At 37.1% G+C, this 19,832-nt stretch overlaps 1 protein-coding gene across 1 annotated transcript; it reads right to left on the bottom strand.

Moving 5' to 3' along the window:
* Window positions 1-452: 452 nt before the first annotated feature.
* LOC127434860 (serine/threonine-protein kinase 38-like) lies at window positions 453-14,486 on the bottom strand. Its single transcript, XM_051687889.1, has 14 exons — window positions 14,288-14,486; window positions 12,961-13,100; window positions 12,758-12,809; window positions 12,366-12,488; window positions 8,323-8,406; window positions 8,093-8,216; window positions 7,695-7,849; window positions 7,419-7,521; window positions 5,742-5,803; window positions 5,523-5,640; window positions 5,189-5,312; window positions 4,499-4,594; window positions 4,296-4,387; window positions 453-2,071 (listed from the first exon to the last, which is right to left on the bottom strand). The coding sequence occupies exons 2-14, from the start codon at window positions 13,092-13,094 to the stop codon at window positions 1,944-1,946; spliced, it is 1,395 nt and encodes a 464-aa protein (XP_051543849.1). The 5' UTR covers window positions 13,095-13,100; window positions 14,288-14,486; the 3' UTR covers window positions 453-1,943.
* Window positions 14,487-19,832: the final 5,346 nt, after the last annotated feature.

The raw sequence follows: 19,832 nt of genomic DNA, 5'->3' as shown, positions 1-19,832 counted from the left end.
GTCAAAATTATATTTTGTGGTAATCAACATAATGCTACAAATGCTGTCGACTGAGCTAAACTTGTATCAAACCCATAATATTCCTTTAAGATAATCAGAAAATATTAAACTTAAATAAAATCATTTTTCATGACTCTGAAACTAACATAAGTCAAATCAAAATTACCACAAATGGATTTTTGTTTTAGATACAGTACTATAAAATTTGAAACTTTTACAAGTTTTCATTAAACATGCTGTTAAACCAAAGATACGTGCAAAATACTGAAATGAAAACTAAAATAAAAACTAAATATACTGGTAAAACTCAACCGAAACTAGACATCAGTGGAAAACTCATAGAAACTGAACTAAACTGAAAGAACGTTAAAAATAACATTGAAATAAAAGTGAAATTACTTAAATAACCTTGTTTTGTAGGTTCAACTGACCAATCACAGGTGAAAAACGTATTGTAATATTTTAAACATTTATTTCTTGCTCTTTAATTTTTACACTTCCATCAAGTCAACATATAACAAAATGGCAAAAGTAAAAAACCCCAGCACCAAATCTTTTACACATTACAAATTCCCCTTAGCTACAGCATTTGTTCTCTCTTTAGCCTATCAGGCCAGTAAACAGTAGTCATGCACAACAGCAGATGTCAGTTAAGAATGCTTATAAGAGATGTTTAGAGATGAGTGACCATTAAATCAATGAGTGTCAAATTATTCCACTGATGCCTATGATTTCTCAAAATTTCTATAAACAATAATGCTAATACTTAACCATCACCTTTCTCTTATCACCATTATCTCTTTGCTTTAAAAATGATCTATACTGGAAGTTTAATCATCAGTTTTGTGTTATACATTGATTCGCCTTTACTGGCATTATGTACTATTCATTAATGTGTAGAAGCTTTGTCAATCTCTTGTCTAACAATGCAGTTAGTGTTGTTGATTATATGCTAAAATGTTCTTGCAAATTAAAAGATTATTTAATTCTCTTTTCAACCCATGTTTTAAATGTAGATTTGGAAAACACCGAAACAAAAGCTTAACTGCCCTTTACAGAAGCAAAACAGCTTTCAACATCGGTCTTTCCTCAAAAATTCCCACTGATTGAAGCTACCTTTAACATGCATAACAAAAGAAGTTAAAATGATTGCATAGGTAAACCACACCCACTATCAAACAAAAAGAGAAAACAAACAAAAATGAAACAACTAGTTCACTTTGTGTGTGTGAAATGCACAGGAACAGATAAAGGGAGGATTGGCTACTCACTGGCACCGATTTAAAGAGGAACCACAATTCTTATGAACTCAAAGTTCATCTTGTCTTCTACATTCAAGTTTCATTTAGGTAGGTTGTAATCACACAACAAAACAAATGAACAAAAACAAACTATTCAGCATTAGGTAGTTAATTATGTGCTAACATGTTAAACATGTACGTCCTCCATTTGGTGTTATACAGATGCTCAACTTCCTCAGGGTAAGAAGCTAAACAGTGACTGAGAGAAATCGACTTTATTGCAGCTTTGTCACCTAAGAGGTTTGAGGATAAAAGTTACACCCTCTGTAATGTAAACGTAAGGCTTCAGTGATGTATCTACTTCCCTTTTTTATTTGTGACCCTGTGATCCAGTGTTAAAAAGCATTTGGACAACTTTATGTCTCCTTTTAGCAGAGCAGCAGGACAGCAGGAGTCTTTCCATGTGTTTGGGTGGCGATACAATTATTACTATCTTTTTTTTTTTTTAATTACTTTTCATTTTTATCATCACCAGGGACTCCTGTGAGAACAGGTCTACTATGTAGCAGTGCATAAGCTTCTATACAGACGGGCTCATGGGAACAGAGAGAACCTCTGAAAGAAGCAAGAGGCCGACATCTGCATTTTAATAGTCTTTTAAGTTCCAAGCCAGTTCTAAGTAGGCTGATATCACTCCCTGTTTCATGCTTTGCCCGCCTTCATGTAGGTAGGGATGGTTCCACGCTGAGTGAGTCCCTCAAACCGTTTGTAGGTGTAGTTGAGGAAAACCCAGTCTTTTGATTTAAAGTCTGGTTCTGTTACATTTGTCACTGCAATGAGAGATGAATAGATCAGTCAACAACAAACAGAGCAATGAAGTGCCCACAAAAATACGTTCAGGGTGGCACAATGTTTGTAATCTCCACTAGGGCTGGGTATCGATAAAGATTTCCCAATTTGATTTGATTCCAATTCACAATCTCTTGATTTGATTTCGATACAATTTGATTTGATTATGACTCATTTGGGTATATTTGAGTGGTAAGTTCCAACATATTTTAGCCAGACTTCATGAAGTACAGAAAAGATGTTTTTTTCACTTCCTGTGAAGTGATCGATGTACCCTTATTCCCTATGCCATTTGGAATGCCCTTCCATCTTAATTAAGATGGCTGAATACCATGTGAAGTCCACTTCACCAGTAGGTCGATTAGAACGCACCAAAGATTGATCTTGGAATTTTAAGAATTGATATCAGAATGTTCAAATGGAGATTAATCGAATAATCGAACTCTACTGTTCAAGTCAGTTTGTACTGAAGAATTATTACAAATATATATATAAATTAGGGCTGTCAATCGCTAATTTATAATTGAATTAATTACACGATATGCCGATTAATGACAATTAATCGCATATACTCAATATCTGTAAAAAAAAAAAAAAAGGCCCCCTTAAATTATCTTTTTTTTTTTTCTCCCCAATTTGGCATGCCCAATTCCCAATGCTCTCCAAGTCCTTGTGGTGGCATAGTGACTCGCCTCAATTTGGGTGGCGGAGGACGAATCTCAGTTGCCTCCATGTCTGAGACCGTCAATCCGCGCGTCTTATCACGCGGCTTGTTGAGCGCGTTCCCGCGGTGACCTAGTGCGTGTGGAGGCTTCACGCTATTCTCCGCGGCGTCACCACGTGCCCCACCAAGAGCGGGAACCACATTATAGTGACCACGTTGAGGTTAACCCAACATGACCCTACCCACCCAACTGGCTGCTTAGGAAGCCTGACTGGAGTCACTCAGCACGCCCTGGATTCGAACTCACGACTCCAGGTGTGGTAGTCAGCGTCTTTACTTGCTGAGCTACCCATAAATTGGTTTTAGAAGGCAATATGATATGTTTGTTTCCTTATCACTGAACAAAGGCCAAACTATACTTTGGGTGTCCACATTGCGGATCGCTCTGCGCACAGTATAAGTGATACAAATTGCATCATCAGCACAGCCACACGGCTTGACCGCGTGCCGCCTAGATTTTCTTGACTCGTGCACATGGTCCTTATCTGTGAGCTAGATTTATTTTTAATTGTGCACGCAGTCCTCGTCTATGCTGGCCACTCACTGTACTAAAAGAGTGTCACAAAGCAGTTGTATTGCGCATGTGTCGAACACGTTACTATTCTTTCGCGGTCAGAAAAGTATACTCAGAAAGGCAACGTGGTCGGCCGGGTGCGATCTGAAACGTGGAAAAACAAAGTATACCCGGGCCTTAAGCCTATCATTGGCCTACTGTCCACAGCAGTCCATTTTGCAACTGAATTTGTCAATCTGTCCAAGATAGATTTTTGATAAGGGCTTTTCTAAGGACACGTCTATGTATACATGCATCAGATGGACGCTTCTGGAGCATCTAACTTTGGTTGCGTTGCTTCATAAACACAGCATTTTTAGGACACTGTGTCAAGTTAAGCGTAGTATGAAACTTAGAAAAACACATCTGGAGACTCGTGTATTCTGAGTTGTTTGAACACAAGAGCGCGTCCTCATCTTGTGCTGTCTGCTCTCAGTCGGGTTTATTGCCTGTATAGCTGGATTTGTGCTTACTGCCCCCTGCTAAAAACATGAAGATGGTACTTCAAGCTTGAACTGCTCCAATGGTAGTATTCCTTATTACGGTCCAAGGGCATGATTAATTGCGTACATTTTTTTAACCCATTATTTTTTATAAAATTATTCTTATGAATTAACCTGTTAAATTGACAGTCCTAATATAAATGCTTTAACAAAAATATGAACTTCACATTTCTGCTTTTTAAACCTTCTGGAATGCCTTCTTGTACTGAACAAACAAAAAAGTCGAATTTTCTTCTAATTCCAAATCATTGCACTCCATGTACTGATGTAAATTGTACATTTTAAAGTAAGAGTGAGCAGAATTAAGACAAACTCTGACATTTGCAAAATCAAAGAAAAAATATAATGTAAATATGTATTTATTTGTATGTTCAGTATTGGATTACTAATATGAAGTTTTAGTTTGTAATCAAAACAATCTTCACCTGGCTGTAGAATGTCTGACTCTGGAAAGTCGTCAAAGTTCGACGTATCATCAATGCTCTTGATGTCAATGGAAATAGCAGCAGGTCTTTCTCTGTGCACAAGGAAACAGCATAATTTCAGTTACTTCAGATAACACTTCTATTTAACCATTCAAAGAATAAGTTTGATTTTGCAGTTCTGTTCAGAATCTGTGCAGATATACCTGATGTGCTCCCAGTCCACTGACTCAAAGAAATGGTGAGATTTGATTTCATCCACACTTCCTGATCCAATCCTGTTTTCTGCATCTGCACAGTATCTAGAAAAATCCCCATTCATCACCTTTTTAAATGTTATTATACAGTATAAACACAGTATAAAAGTGGAATATGTGATTATTAAATTATGTCAAATAATGAAGATCTAGGTTTTGACAAATTCTCCTCCCTGCCAAGTAGGTGGCGATATGCATGAAGAATGCGAATCACCAAAAACAAAAGAAGATGAATGTGAAAGTGAAAGTGGAGATATATAGTAAAAAAGGACTTGAATATTGATCTGTTTCTCTCCCACACATATAGATTTAACCACTGGAGTCGTGTGGATTACTTTTAGGCTGCCTTTATATGCTTTTTGGACCGTCAATGTTCTGGCCACCATTCACTTGCATTGTATGGCCCTACAGAGCTGAGATATTCTTCGAAAAATCTTTGTTTGTGTTCAGCAGAAAAAGACATCTGGAATGGCATGAGGATGAGTACATGATGAGAGAATTTTCATTTTTGGGTGAACTATACCTTTAAGAAAACAACCAAAAAACAAAACAAAAAACGGCCAGCATTTTGTCTTTGCATTGTAAATTGACTCACGTTTTCTCCATGGTTTGTGTTACAGATTGAGAAATGTGTCTGACCTAAGGATCAGGTCCTTGGCTCTCTCTGAAATGGGGACCTCAGGGGGGAAGATCAGCGTTTCTCGCCAGTTCATGACTTTCCTGTAAGTTTCCTGTGGCGTCTCGGAACAGAAGGGTGGGTAGCCTGGAACAGGAAATCAAAACAAACACCTGTTTTAGAGCAGGAAATCACTTACAGTAAAATGGTTTTGCAGAAAGATACTAAACTGGAAAGAATTTGCAGTCACTACAGAGGTCTTTGCATGTTCCATATACCATAGTTTACCTGTACTGAGTAGACAGGCCTGATATAAAGCAGTTCATTTAGTGTTCTTTAGAATCTGAAGTTTCTAACCTATCAGCATCTCGTACATTATCACTCCAAGAGACCACCAGTCACACAGTTTGTTGTAACCTGTCTGCATGAAGACCTCAGGGGCGATGTAATCTGGCGTGCCAACGGTCGAATATGCCTGTGTGAAAGAGGAATAGAGTCACCGTTGCTACCAGGAATTTTCTGTTTAAGACAAGGCTTTCTATGTGCAACACACAGACACAAAGTGCTCTCTCCTACCAGCTGTCTCCGGTTCTTCTTCCATGTTTCTGCCTTCCGTTTTGAGTTCATGTTCTGAAAGGCTGAAGGAGCAGACAGATAACATGACCGTAATTATTAGGTTAACCCTTTAAGCTCGGATCAGCCTGGGCAAGAAAGAAATTATCATTAATACATGAATAACTACAGTCTTAACCAACACAAAATAGGTATCGTTTCAAAGTTTAGAAGCTGTTCTTTATAATGCATGTAGGCATTATGACTGAAAATTGAACAAGTGCTTTGAAATTTGCAGACAAATCAGAAGTGTTCCATTTTGATAATTTATTAAAAATGTTGCACTGTACATATTATTGTAATCGGTAAAAACATGAAACTGATCAAATAGCCATGTGTCATATGTCTTAGGACAGCTCTCAAAGAGCCTATTTGTTTTACTCACAGACAAAAATATAGCGAGTAATAGCTAAGTACACGTCTTTGGCATACATGTTACATTTATACAGGTGTTGCTTACAAGCTGCATTGTCGCTTATAACTTCATGAAAAATAAACAGAACATAAAATATCAAATACCATTACTTATGGATTTCCGTTAAAACAAGCCCACACAACGTAATCGGATGCATAAATCATTAGGTAATTCAGACGTAGCACAAAGTGTACATAGCACATAATGTACTATCTGGTTAAAAACACGTTAGCTTTCCTGGATCAGATGGCCTAATCGGAAATTGTGTAGTAAGTTGTCCAGCGTCATGGAATGCTAAACCAATCCTATTAGGATTTTAATCACTTCAACCAGAGGTGGAAGTCATCCAAATATGGGCAGAGAGGATCGTTGACTCTAATTACATATGGCCACTAGGAGATGGAGCCAAGTACATGACACGACTCAATGATGGCTCAAATGACACAGAATGGAACTGAATGAGATCTCTTTACTCATTCCTGCATGCTTTGGAGAGAGAGCATACCATTAGTCATTGTTGTATTTGCATGTGTAATTAGTTTTTATGTACAATTATTAAGTTGTATTTGTTTGGAGAGGCTTTTGGACACTAGGATAAATTATTTTTTTAATGCTAAACGTTTGATTGCTTCGTCATATCAACGCAACATTTTACTCAGATTACATGATTGGGAACAAAACAAAAAAGTTTTTCTGAGCTACCTTGTTTGCACCCCGAGATATATAAAAAAAAAAACGTTTTTTTGTGATTTTTCAGCAGTTTCTTAGGCTGATAGTCTCAATATTTATCATAATCTTTATGATTCAAAAAATGGAAAAGTTCTTTAAAATGATACCAAAAAAATTATTTTTGCCCAGTTATAAGCTTTTAATTTTGATATGCCACTGAAACCTGGGAATCTTTAAAAACACCTTCAGGGCTTAAAGTGTTACATTTTCATGGAGGGTAAGTGTATATTTTGTGTGCTTTTGATGCTGTGACTGTGTGGTCACCATTTCTTTTTCTACTCTAGCATTTTGCAGTTCATTTAAAAAGTCCTGCAGTATGACAAATGAGTTGTAAAAAGTACAAATACTACATGATATGTAAACTCTTAATTAATATGGTGCCATTAACTGCATGAAACAAAAAAATATTTGATATAGTTTTAGATGAAGTAATGCATGTCACACAGCAGTAAACAAACTGTCTATAATATTTGTACTAATACATATTGGTTACTCACAAAAGTCACTGGGAGGGTTGTGCGTGAGGTTCCGGTAAAACTCAGTCCGATGGGCCTTCTTCAAGCCTGTGCAGAGACCAAAGTCTGACAGTTTCACATGGCCCTACAAACCATAAAGATACGGCCTGTTACGAGGTGTTTAGTTTCACAGAGTAAAATAGCAATCCACAAAACCATTCATCTCAGTTGAACCTGACCACTGCAAACACATGAATGTTTTTGTAAGTGAGAAATACAGCAAGAAATTAAGTGAGGTATAAAGAAGTGCATTCCCACCCGTGAATCAAGCAGTAGGTTATCAGGTTTTATGTCTCTGTGAATGAAGCCCAGCTGGTGAATGGAGTCTATGGCCAGGACGGTCTCTGCAATATAAAACTGAGTAGCCTCTTCAGACAGAGTGTCTTTCTTCATCAGCAGAGTCATCATATCTCCTAAACACACACATCACACACACACACACACACACACACACACACACACACACACACACACACACACACAGATGAAAGTTACAGCCTCTGGCATCTAAAGGTCTCATTAGTCTTTATGCATTATTGGTAAAAAAAAAATAAATAAAAAAAAAAAAAATGTCCTCCAGTGAAGTATAGGCCTATCTGAAATGTAATACATGGTTTGGGTATTTTTCACAGTAAAGAACCCGCATATCTTCTCACCTCCAGGCAGGAACTCCATGATGAGATAAAGATTGCGTTTATCCTGAAAACTGTAGAACATCTTTACTACCCAGGCGCCATCGGCCTCTACCAGGATATCCCTCTCTGCCCGGATATGAGCCACCTGCCCAAAGGATACAGGTTAGGAGAGATGTTCTCAATGGATCAGTGTGGAAGACAGGTGTCTATTTGGGACTTCTGTATTGAGTAGAAGTGACCAGAATGTGTACCTGCTCTTTCTCTAGCATGTCTGCTTTCCTGAGGATCTTCATGGCATAAATGTGACCCGTGTCCTTTTTCTGAACCAGGCGCACCTGAGTAAGAGGATTTTTTACATTAAAGGATATTTTGAGAACTTCCTTTTTACAGAAGGGTAAGTTAAAACTAGTGGCATATCATCAACATCTTTCTTGTTTCAAAAATAAACATGCACACCATCACACAACCACACATTAGCTCTGTTCCAAAAACTAGTGAGCTGCCTACATAAACACAAAGGCTGATGATAAAGGTAGACAGCAACATTAAGGTGCCTTTGAAGACACCTTGTTTTGGACAATTTCTAAGGTAAGATTGCATGTCTGCAGAGAAGGCAATCCAAGAATGCAAAATCGGCAGAAATATTTATGAAAAGCACATACATATATATATATATACAGGTGTATCTCAATAAATTAGAATGTCGTGGAAAAGTTCATTTATTTCAGTAATTCAACTCAAATTGTGAAACTCGTGTATTAATAAATTCAATGCACACAGACTGAAGTAGTTTAAGTCTTTGGTTCTTTTAATTGTGATGATTTTGGCTCACATTTAACAAAAACCCACCAATTCACTATCTCTACAAATTAGAATATGGTGACATGCCAATCAGCTAATCAACCCAAAACACCTGCAAAGGTTTCCTGAGTCTTCAAAATGGTCTCTCAGTTTGGTTCACTAGGCTACACAATCATGGGGAAGACTGCTGATCTGACAGTTGTCCAGAAGACAATCATTGACACCCTTCACAAGGAGGGTAAGCCACAAACATTCATTGCCAAAGAAGCTGGCTGTTCACAGAGTGCTGTATCCAAGCATGTTAACAGAAAGTTGAGTGGAAGGAAAAAGTGTGGAAGAAAAAGATGCACAACCAACCGAGAGAACCGCAGCCTTATGAGGATTGTCAAGCAAAATCGATTCAAGAATTTGGGTGAACTTCACAAGGAAGGACTGAGGCTGGGGTCAAGGCATCAAGAGCCACCACACACAGACGTGTCAAGGAATTTGGCTACAGTTGTCGTATTCCTCTTGTTAAGCCACTCCTGAACCACAGACAACGTCAGAGGCGTCTTACCTGGGCTAAGGAGAAGAAGAACTGGACTGTTGCCCAGTGGTCCAAAGTCCTCTTTTCAGATGAGAGCAAGTTTTGTATTTCATTTGGAAACCAAGGTCCTAGAGTCTGGAGGAAGGGTGGAGAAGCTCATAGCCCAAGTTGCTTGAAGTCCAGTGTTAAGTTTCCACAGTCTGTGATGATTTGGGGTGCAATGTCATCTGCTGGTGTTGGTCCATTGTGTTGTTTGAAAACCAAAGTCACTGCACCCGTTTACCAAGAAATTTTGGAGCACTTCATGCTTCCTTCTGCTGACCAGCTTTTTAAAGATGCTGATTTCATTTTCCAGCAGGATTTGGCACCTGCCCACACTGCCAAAAGCACCAAAAGTTGGTTAAATGACCATGGTGTTGGTGTGCTTGACTGGCCAGCAAACTCACCAGACCTGAACCCCATAGAGAATCTATGGGGTATTGTCAAGAGGAAAATGAGAAACAAGAGACCAAAAAATGCAGATGAGCTGAAGGCCACTGTCAAAGAAACCTGGGCTTCCATACCACCTCAGCAGTGCCACAAACTGATCACCTCCATGCCACGCCGAATTGAGGCAGTAATTAAAGCAAAAAGGAGCCCCTACCAAGTATTGAGTACATATACAGTAAATGAACATACTTTCCAGAAGGCCAACAATTCACTAAAAATGTTTTTTTTATTGGTCTTATGATGTATTCTAATTTTTTGAGATAGTGAATTGGTGGGTTTTTGTTAAATGTGAGCAAAATCATCACAATTAAAAGAACCAAAGACTTAAACTACTTCAGTCTGTGTGCATTGAATTTATTTAATACACGAGTTTCACAATTTGAGTTGAATTACTGAAATAAATGAACTTTTCCACGACATTCTAATTTATTGAGATGCACCTGTATATATATATATGTACACACTGGCTGCCAAAAGTTTGGAATAATGTACAGATTTTGCTCTTATGTAAAGAAATTGGTACTTTAATTCACCAAAGTGGCATTCAACTGATCACAATGTATAGTCAGGACATTCATAACGTGAACAATTACTATTACAATTTGAAATTTTTTTTCTTAAACTACTTCAAAGAGTTCTCATCAAAAAATCCTCCACGTGCAGCAATGACAGCTTTGCAGATCCTTGGCATTCTAGCTGTCAGTTTGTCCAGATACTCAGGTGACATTTCACCTCACGCTTCCTGTAGCACTTGCCATAGATGTGGCTGTCTTGTCGGGCACTTCTCATGCACCTTACAGTCTAGCTGATCCCACAAAAGCTCAATGGGGTTAAGATCCATAACACTCTTTTCCAATTATCTGTTGTCCAATGTCTGTGTTTCTTTGCCCACTCTAAACTTTTCTTATTGTTTTTTGTTTCAAAAGTGGCTTTTTCTATGCAGTTCTTACCATAAGTCCTGCACCCCTGAGTCTTCTCTTTACTGTTGTACATGAAACTGGTGTTGAGCGGGTAGAATTCAATGAAGCTGTCAGCTGAGGACATGTGAGGCGTTTATTTCTCAAACTAGAGACTCTGATGTACTTATCCTCTTGTTTAGTTGTACATCTGGCCTTCCACATCTCTTTCTGTCCTTGTTAGAGCCAGTTGTCCTTTGTCTTTGAAGAGTGTAGTGCACACCTTTGTATGAAATCTTCTTTTGTTTTTTTGGCAATTTCAAGCATTGTACAGCCTTCATTCCTTAAAACAATGACTGACTGACGAGTTTCTAGGGAAAGCTGTTTCTTTTTTGCCATTTTTGACCTGATATTGACCTTAAGACATGCCAGTCTATTGCATACTGTGGCAACTCAAAATCAAACACAAAGACAATGTTAAGCTTCATTTAACGAACCAAATATCTTTCAGCTGTGTTTGATATAATGGCAAGTGATTTTCTAGTATCAAATTAACAATTTAGCATGATTACTCAAGGATAAGGTGTTGGAGTGATGGCTGCTGTCTAGATTTGATCAAAAGTTACTTTTTTCAAATAATGATGGTGCTGTTTTTACATCAGTAATGTCCTGACTATACTTTGTGATCAGTTGAATGCCACTTTGGTGAATTAAATTACCAATTTCCTTCCGAAACAGTAAAATCTGTACATTATTCCAAACTTTTGACCGCCAGTATGTATAATATATATATTATATATATTTATAAATAAAATAAATACTGGATTAACTCAAATTCAATAAAATACAATATATTAAATAATGAAATATTGAAAAATACAGATATGAGTACTTGAGTATCATCAAAGTCCCTTTCAAGGCAATTCTTTAAAAAGCTCCTGAGCAGCTATTTTCTATGTAAGCAAGTGGCGTTAAAGGTCAGCTCATATCTACTTGAATGGGGAAAGACCGAAATCTCTAAAATGGTTGGTCAAGATTACGTTCAAAGAACCTATTTCAAATCAGCAGTTTAATCTGACAACACTGGTATCAAGCATTGTGCTTATTTAGCTCTGGTTAATCTAAACAAATGCTATTTTTCAGGCTGATTCAGCTAATGCGCATGTGCATTCTCGAGTTCATTGACAGGCATTCTCTGTAACTAAAAGCTAATTGGCTCTTTTACCTGTAAGGTGGGACTTCCTTTTCTACAACCACTGGGCGTTCCAGTTTCTCTCATTCATTTTAATAGGAGTGGTCTGTTTCTGCTAAATAGTCTATGGTTTTGTGCAGTTAGTTTAGCAACATGCTAACTTAAAACTCTATTGAAATAATTTGTCGATTCTCCCGTGGGCACATGAAGAGCACTATTTTTGTAGCACACAAAGTTGCCTTGATCCAAATCAATCATTCATGAAATTCCATTTTAGTTACGATGCTGCCTTAGGAGGTAAGTGCCTATATAGGCAGAAAACAGACAGAGAGGCAACTCTCTAGGTTTTGTAACAGTGCTATAGACAAACACAGACACAAAAGTCCTCACCTCTCCAAATGCTCCTCTCCCGATCACTTTGAGGGACTCAAAGTCATCAAGACCCAGGCGCGTCCTCTTGAGTCGCAGAAACTCCGTCTCCTTACGGGCGTGCAGAGAACGCCTCATACTCTTCTGCAGCGTCAACACAAACAAACACGAAGCAAAATATCTTAAATCAAACACAACAACCCTATTTCAGTCATACATTAAACCTGAACGGCATATTCAAACCACTCTTCTATATTCACAGAAAAATAAGATATGTTTTTTTTTTCTTCATTAACTCAGGAAGTGATTCAGAATATAAGCACTGAATCAACTGCTCTCTTCATTAAAAAGACAAAGTGCAGAATCATTTTAATAAGCTTCTTCGAGGGCACATGTATTGATGGACATCTCACTTCTTCATCAGGTAAACCCTCCTCATCCATCACCTTCTCCAGCTTCTTCTGCCTGAACACATCAGAGAGAACAGCTGCTTCACAACCAGCCACAACAAAGAAGCTTTCTTCTAATTGAATGTGATCAACAAACACTTGATTGAACCAGTATTGTGAAACAGTTAGAGGAAGCAGGTGTAGTGGGTCGTTGTTGCCATGGTTACCTCATCTCCCTCTCCTCGTGCTGGGTGAGCAAGGTGCTGTAGAAGTGCTCCAGCGTGAGTTTGGCCACCGTCACTCGCTCACGAGTGTGGTTACTCATCGGGAGTGGCGCAGCCATACCTCCCGTCATGGCCATGCTGGTCTGTGACAGGAAAATAATGTGCAAAGCAGGGATCTCTGAATACAAATGAATGCACCTTCAACAGTGACAGTATGCAACAGAGGAACAAACTAGAAGATTTAATGTGCCAACCACTAAGACTACATGTGCATATGGAATACTTAAATAATAAAGATAACAGTCATTGTACACAATTGATTCATCATATTTAAGCATAAATTACTACTATTTAAATAGCTTTATAAATGTATGCAAATTTTAAGTATTAATAATGATAAAAGTATATATATATATATATATATATATATATATATATATAATATTAATAGCTATAATAATAAATTTATAATATATATTAATAATCATCATTTTATAATAATAAATTGATTTATCATAATTAAGTGTACATTATTATTAGGTGCTTTGTAAATTAATATAAACGGTTGTATTATTATAAAATCAGTACAATAATAATATTGCATACTGTAAATGTAAAATATTTATTTTTTAATTGTAATTTATTATTATATTATTAATAATAACAACAATAATAATATAAATAAATCATAATTAAGTGTAAATTATTATAAAGTGCTTTGTAAAGCAATATGAAAGAATTATAAAACAGTAAAAAAAAAAATAATAATAGTGCGTAATATAAGACATTAATATATAATTTAATATAATAATGTAAATATAAACTATTTTTTATTATTATAAAGTCATAATACCCCCAGTAACAACAAAAACAATATAATATTACATTAATTATGTGTGTACAAAAGCATTTCAAAATCCTGAATAATTGCTCTTATTGCACCTGCTCATCGATGTTCAATGAATGTGAACAAACCGTGATTTTAGCGCGCTCGGCCTCGCGTTGCGTGCGTGACCTTGTGGACTTCAACATGTAGTTTGACAAGTTTATAAAAACAGATACATAAAAGCGGACCGACCACTCCTATTACAGCGGCTTAGTCTTACTGAATGAAGACTAAAACAAGCCTCGTCCATTAAAACATATTAGACAACATCATCGTGATGGACAGGCGATGTATGTCCTACCAGCTTTGCGATTCTGTATACAAAATCAGTCGTCACACATCTGCTCCTGAAGCATGTATTACGACTGTCAGTCTGCCTAAAGCTGATGATTTACTACAGCTCCAGTGAGATTTATTTCTATGATCATATTTATAAAATCTCACCTCCCCGTCCTCCTCCAGATTAGACAGCTTGCAGGACACCCGTAGATGAGAATCTGGGTAAAATAAAGCCAGCTGAATGGCCTTGACTTGAATTGAAGACTGAAGGAGAGACGCTCAGTGAACGCTCGTGTTTATTCCTCTATGAAGGCTGATGTTTGTTGAGCGGTGCGGCGGAGCTGCGCTCAATCTGTGACACTCCTCCCCCTCCCACACACACTCGCGCTGACAAATTAAGAGTCCTTGAAAGCTAAGTGCATTTTATTTTTCCAAAATAAGAGTTTAGAAGTGGCCATATTTACTGTGTAAAAACACTCTGAAATCCAGCAAAAATGTTTAAGCATTTAGATTTAGAATATAGATCAGTATAATGTTTTTTTTTAATGTTTTTTTTTTTATCATTATTCTATTTGATTTGAGTGTAGTCTAGTCTATCCTCATACCAAAAAAAATAAATAAAAAAAATGTATATACATACATACACTGGCGGCCAAAAGTTTGGAATAATGTACAGATTTTGCTGTTTCGGAAGGAAATTGGCACTTTAATTCACCAAAGTGGCATTCAACTGATCACAAAGTATAGTCAGGACATTACTGATGTAAAAAACAGCACCATCACTATTTGAAAAAAGTAACTTTTGATCAAATCTAGACAGCAGCCATCACTCCAACACCTTATCCTTGAGTAATCATGCTAAATTGTTAATTTGATACTAGAAAATCACTTGCCATTATATCAAACACAGCTGAAAGCTATTTGGTTCATTAAATGAAGCTTAACATTGTCTTTGTGTTTGATTTTGAGTTGCCACAGTATGCAATAGACTGGCATGTCTTAAGGTCAATATGAGGTCAAAAATGGCAAAAAAGAAACAGCTTTCCCTAGAAACTCGTCAGTTAATCATTGTTTTGAGGAATGAAGGCTATACAATGCTTGAAATTGCCAAAAAAAGAAGATTTCATACAAAGGTGTGCACTACACTCTTCAAAGACAAAGGACAACTGGCTCTAACAAGGACAGAAAGAGATGTGGAAGGCCAGATGTACAACTAAACAAGAGGATAAGTACATCAGAGTCTCTAGTTTGAGAAATAGACGCCTCACATGTCCTCAGCTGACAGCTTCATTGAATTCTACCTGCTCAACGCCAGTTTCATGTACAACAGTAAAGAGAAGACTCAGGGGTGCAGGACTTATGGTAAGAACTGCAAAGAAAAAGACACTTTTGAAACAGAAAAACAATAAGAAAAGTTTAGAGTGGGCAAAGAAACACAGACATTGGACAACAGATAATTGGAAAAGAGTGTTATGGATCTTAACCCCATTGAGCTTTTGTGGGATCAGCTAGACTGTAAGGTGCATGAGAAGTGCCCGACAAGACAGCCACATCTATGGCAAGTGCTACAGGAAGTGTGGGGTGAAATGTCACCTGAGTATCTGGACAAACTGACAGCTAGAATAACAAGGATCTGCAAAGCTGTCATTGCTACACGTGGAGGATTTTTTGATGAGAACTCTTTGAAGTAGTTTAAGAAGTTCTGAATTTTTTTTTTCAAATTGTAATAGTAATTTTTCACATTATTAACGTCCTGACTATACATTGTGATCAGTTGAATGCAACTTTGGTGAATTAAAGTACCAATTTCTTTCCATAAGAGCAAAATCTGTACATTATTCCAAACTTTTTGCTGCCAGTGTGTGTGTATATATATATATATGTCTATATGTAGACGTGCCCACTTATGGTTGCATTGAGGCACTTACAATGGAACTGATCAGGGCCAATTTTTAGAGGGTTTAAAGGCAAAAATGTGAAGCTTATAATTATATAAAAGCACTTACATTAATTCTTCTGTTAGAACTTGTGCATTATTTGTGCTGTAAAGTCTTTTGAATTGTCAATTTTACTGTTGTTTTAAGATATACAGGTGCATCTCAATAAATTAGAATGTCATGGAAAAGTTCATTTATTTCAGTAATTCAACTCAAATTGTGAAACTCGTGTATTAAATAAATTCAATGCACACAGACTGAAGTAGTTTAAGTCTTTGGTTCTTTTAATTGTGATGATTTTGGCTCACATTTAACAAAAACCCACCAATTCACCATCTCAAAATTAGAATACATCATAAGACCAATAAAAAAAAAAACATTTTTAGTGAATTGTTGGCCTTCTGGAAAGTATGTTAATTTACTGTATATGTACTCAACACTTGGTAGGGGCTCCTTTTGCTTTAATTACTGCCTCAATTCGGCGTGGCATGGAGGTGATCAGTTTGTGGCACTGCTGAGGTGGTATGGAAGCCCAGGTTTCTCTGACAGTGGCCTTCAGCTCATCTGCATTTTTTGGTCTCTTGTTTCTCATTTTCCTCTTGACAATACCCCATAGATTCTCTATGGGGTTCAGGTCTGGTGAGTTTGCTGGCCAGTCAAGCACACCAACACCATGGTCATTTAACCAACTTTTGGTGCTTTTGGCAGTGTGGGCAGATGCCAAGTCCTGCTGGAAAATGAAATCAGCATCTTTAAAAAGCTGGTCAGCAGAAGGAAGCATGAAGTGCTCCAAAATTAATTGGTAAATGGGTGCAGTGACATTGGTTTTCAAAAAACACAATGGACCAACACCAGCAGATGACATTGCACCCCAAATCATCACAGACTGTGGAAACTTAACACTGGACTTCAAGCAACTTGGGCTATGAGCTTCTCCACCCTTCCTCCAGACTCCAGGACCTTGGTTTCCAAATGAAATACAAAACTTGCTCTCATCTGAAAAGAGGACTTTGGACCACTGGGCAACAGTCCAGTTCTTCTTCTCCTTAGCCCAGGTAAGACGCCTCTGACGTTGTCTGTGGTTCAGGAGTGGCTTAACAAGAGGAATACGACAACTGTAGCCAAATTCCTTGACACGTCTGTGTGTGGTGGCTCTTGATGCCTTGACCCCAGTCTCAGTCCATTCCTTGTGAAGTTCACCCAAATTCTTGAATCGATTTTGCTTGACAATCCTCATAAGGCTGCGGTTCTCTCGGTTGGTTGTGCATCTTTTTCTTCCACACTTTTTCCTTCCACTCAACTTTCTGTTAACATGCTTGGATACAGCACTCTGTGAACAGCCAGCTTCTTTGGCAATGAATGTTTGTGGCTTACATGATTGTCTTCTGGACAACTGTCAGATCAGCAGTCTTCCCCATGATTGTGTAGCCTAGTGAACCAATCTGAGAGACCATTTTGAAGGCTCAGGAAACCTTTGCAGGTGTTCTGAGTTGATTAGCTGATTGGCATGTCACCATATTCTAATTTTTTGAGATAGTGAATTGGTGGGTTTTTGTTAAATGTGAGCCAAAATCATCACAATTAAAAGAACCAAAGACTTAAACTACTTCAGTCTGTGTACATTGAATTTATTTAATACATGAGTTTCACAATTTGAGTTGAATTACTGAAATAAATGAACTTTTCCACGACATTCTAATTTATTGAGATGCACCTGTACAGCATTACGTCATCATAGCAACGAAATTGTAAAATTGGATATAAATCTAGAAAAGGTTAGTAAGAGATCTGATCACACTAAAATCATGTTACATGCATATTGTTTATGTCTTGTGGCTATACTTTTGAAATAGTGAGTATTTTAATATTTTACAGATTGGCCCCCATTCACTTCCATTGTAAGTGCCTCACTGTAACACAGATTTTTGCTTCCTCTTTTTTTTTTTTTTTTTTTTTTAAAAAGAGGAATAAGTTGAAATACATTTTTGTGCTAATCATCATTATGCCACAAATGCTGTCGATTTAGCTTAACCTGTATTGAACATGAAATATTCCTTTTAAGACAAACTAGGACCTAATATCGTGACATTTTAAGAGACATACATACAGTTGCAATCAAAATTATTCAACCCCCCTGACCAGCAATATATTCTGGTGATGTGAATTAAAACTCATCAACTAAAACCTCATTAAACAGTCAAAGTAAGTTTTGAAAACACATTTGAGTGATTTTGAGAACAAAGAGTTCAGTTTACCCACATTTTAAAATAAAAAATAACTAATTCTCTCCGCAAATGTCATGTCAAAAATATTCAACCCCCAAAGTCAATCAATTGTGGAGCATCCTTTATCCTTAATAACAGCAAATAAATATTTCAGGTAAGTGTTCTCAGGCTTCGGACACCTCTCTATTAGAAGTTTTACACATTTCTCATGAGCAAAAGCTTCCAGCTCATTGACTTTCTTTAGTTTCTGTGCTGCCACTGCTTCCTTGAAATCCCAACAAAGGTTTGCAATGGGATTTTAATGATGGACTGAAAGGGCCATTTAAGGACATTCCACGACCTATCCCTGAACCAGATTTTGGACAGCTTGGATGTATTCTTGGTGTTATTGTCTTGCTGGAAAGTCCAGTGATCATGAGCTTCAATTTTCACACTGAAGGCATCACATTTTTCATGCCAAAACGGCCTGATACCTGAAAGAATCCATGGTGTCAGGATAGCTGTTTCCTGCAGCCGCAAAACACCCCAATAACAGGACTGACCCACCTCCATGCTTGACTGTGGGGATGGTGTCGTTCTTGTCATCATCTTGTCATCTTACTCCAGATGTACAGCTGACCCATGGGTGTAAAACTCATTTTCAGTTTAGTGTCATACATCTATAAAACCTTCTTCCAGGACTCCACAGTTCTTTCCTACTTTCCTATTACTTCTTGAATATTCAAGTCAACATTTCCCTTGGTGAAGTTTTGCTTTCTTCCACACCCCAAGAAGGTTGCTGTTGTACCATATTTAAAAAAATGTATGAATGGTGCTGCCAGCTTTGTCTGTTGGAAATTGAAGTGCCTTGGAAATGTACTTTTAGCCATGACCTTTCTTGTGTAATAAAATAATCTCCTCTATTATCTTTTGAGACAGCTTATTTTTAATTGCATTTTTTGCATAGAAATACATTTTTTCTTACAATGCTAAACTTAAATTTTAAAACTAAAATAAGTGCCATTGCAGACTGATGACTTAATTTTGTTTTAAAACAATTACTTGTGTAGCCTTACATATTAAGAAACAGCTAAATGCAATAGGGGTTGAATAATTATGACATGGCTGTATTTTTAAAAAATCCTGCTATTTACAAACATTAGGTTATATATTCACACTGACTTCGAATGTGTCACTCAACTGATATAGATGTAAAGTTTAAAAATTCTGGGTCATCAGAAAAGCTTACCTTTGTAAATCCTTACTGTCTTGGGGGGGTTGAATAATTTCAATTGCAACTGTATGTTCAAAACAATATATCTCAGAAGGATAATATCATAAATATGATATAATTTTTTTTAATCACATTCTGTGATGCAAGATCTGACAAGAAACAATACCTTCAAGATATCATAAAAGATACTTTATTCATCCCAACAAGAAATGTCTTTGTTTACTTCAGCATAGAGACTTGATGTTTAGAATTGTTTCAAAATTAAGTTTAAGGTGTACAGTAAGACACATGGGATTCATGCAATGCAGTATTTTCATTGACAGCAACTTCACATC

This window comes from Myxocyprinus asiaticus, chromosome 45 (genome assembly GCF_019703515.2).
Source record: "Myxocyprinus asiaticus isolate MX2 ecotype Aquarium Trade chromosome 45, UBuf_Myxa_2, whole genome shotgun sequence".
Lineage (NCBI taxonomy): Eukaryota > Metazoa > Chordata > Actinopteri > Cypriniformes > Catostomidae > Myxocyprinus > Myxocyprinus asiaticus.
The sequence above is the reverse complement of the archived record's forward strand: the minus strand, read 5'-3'. Positions and strand labels throughout refer to the sequence as shown.

What these genes read in the sequence shown, in the direction of transcription:
- LOC127434860 (XM_051687889.1), bottom strand. Translation starts at nt 13,094, where the DNA reads ATGGCCATGACGGGAGGTATGGCTGCGCCACTCCCGATGAGTAACCAC. An exon ending in GGAGAGGAGCATTTGGAGAG is followed by an intron (nt 8,407 to 12,365) that starts GTGAGGACTTTT and finishes CCTCTTACTCAG; the next exon opens with GTGCGCCTGGTTCAGAAAAA. An exon ending in AATGTACGAGATGCTGATAG is followed by an intron (nt 5,313 to 5,522) that starts GTTAGAAACTTC and finishes TTCCTGTTCCAG; the next exon opens with GCTACCCACCCTTCTGTTCC.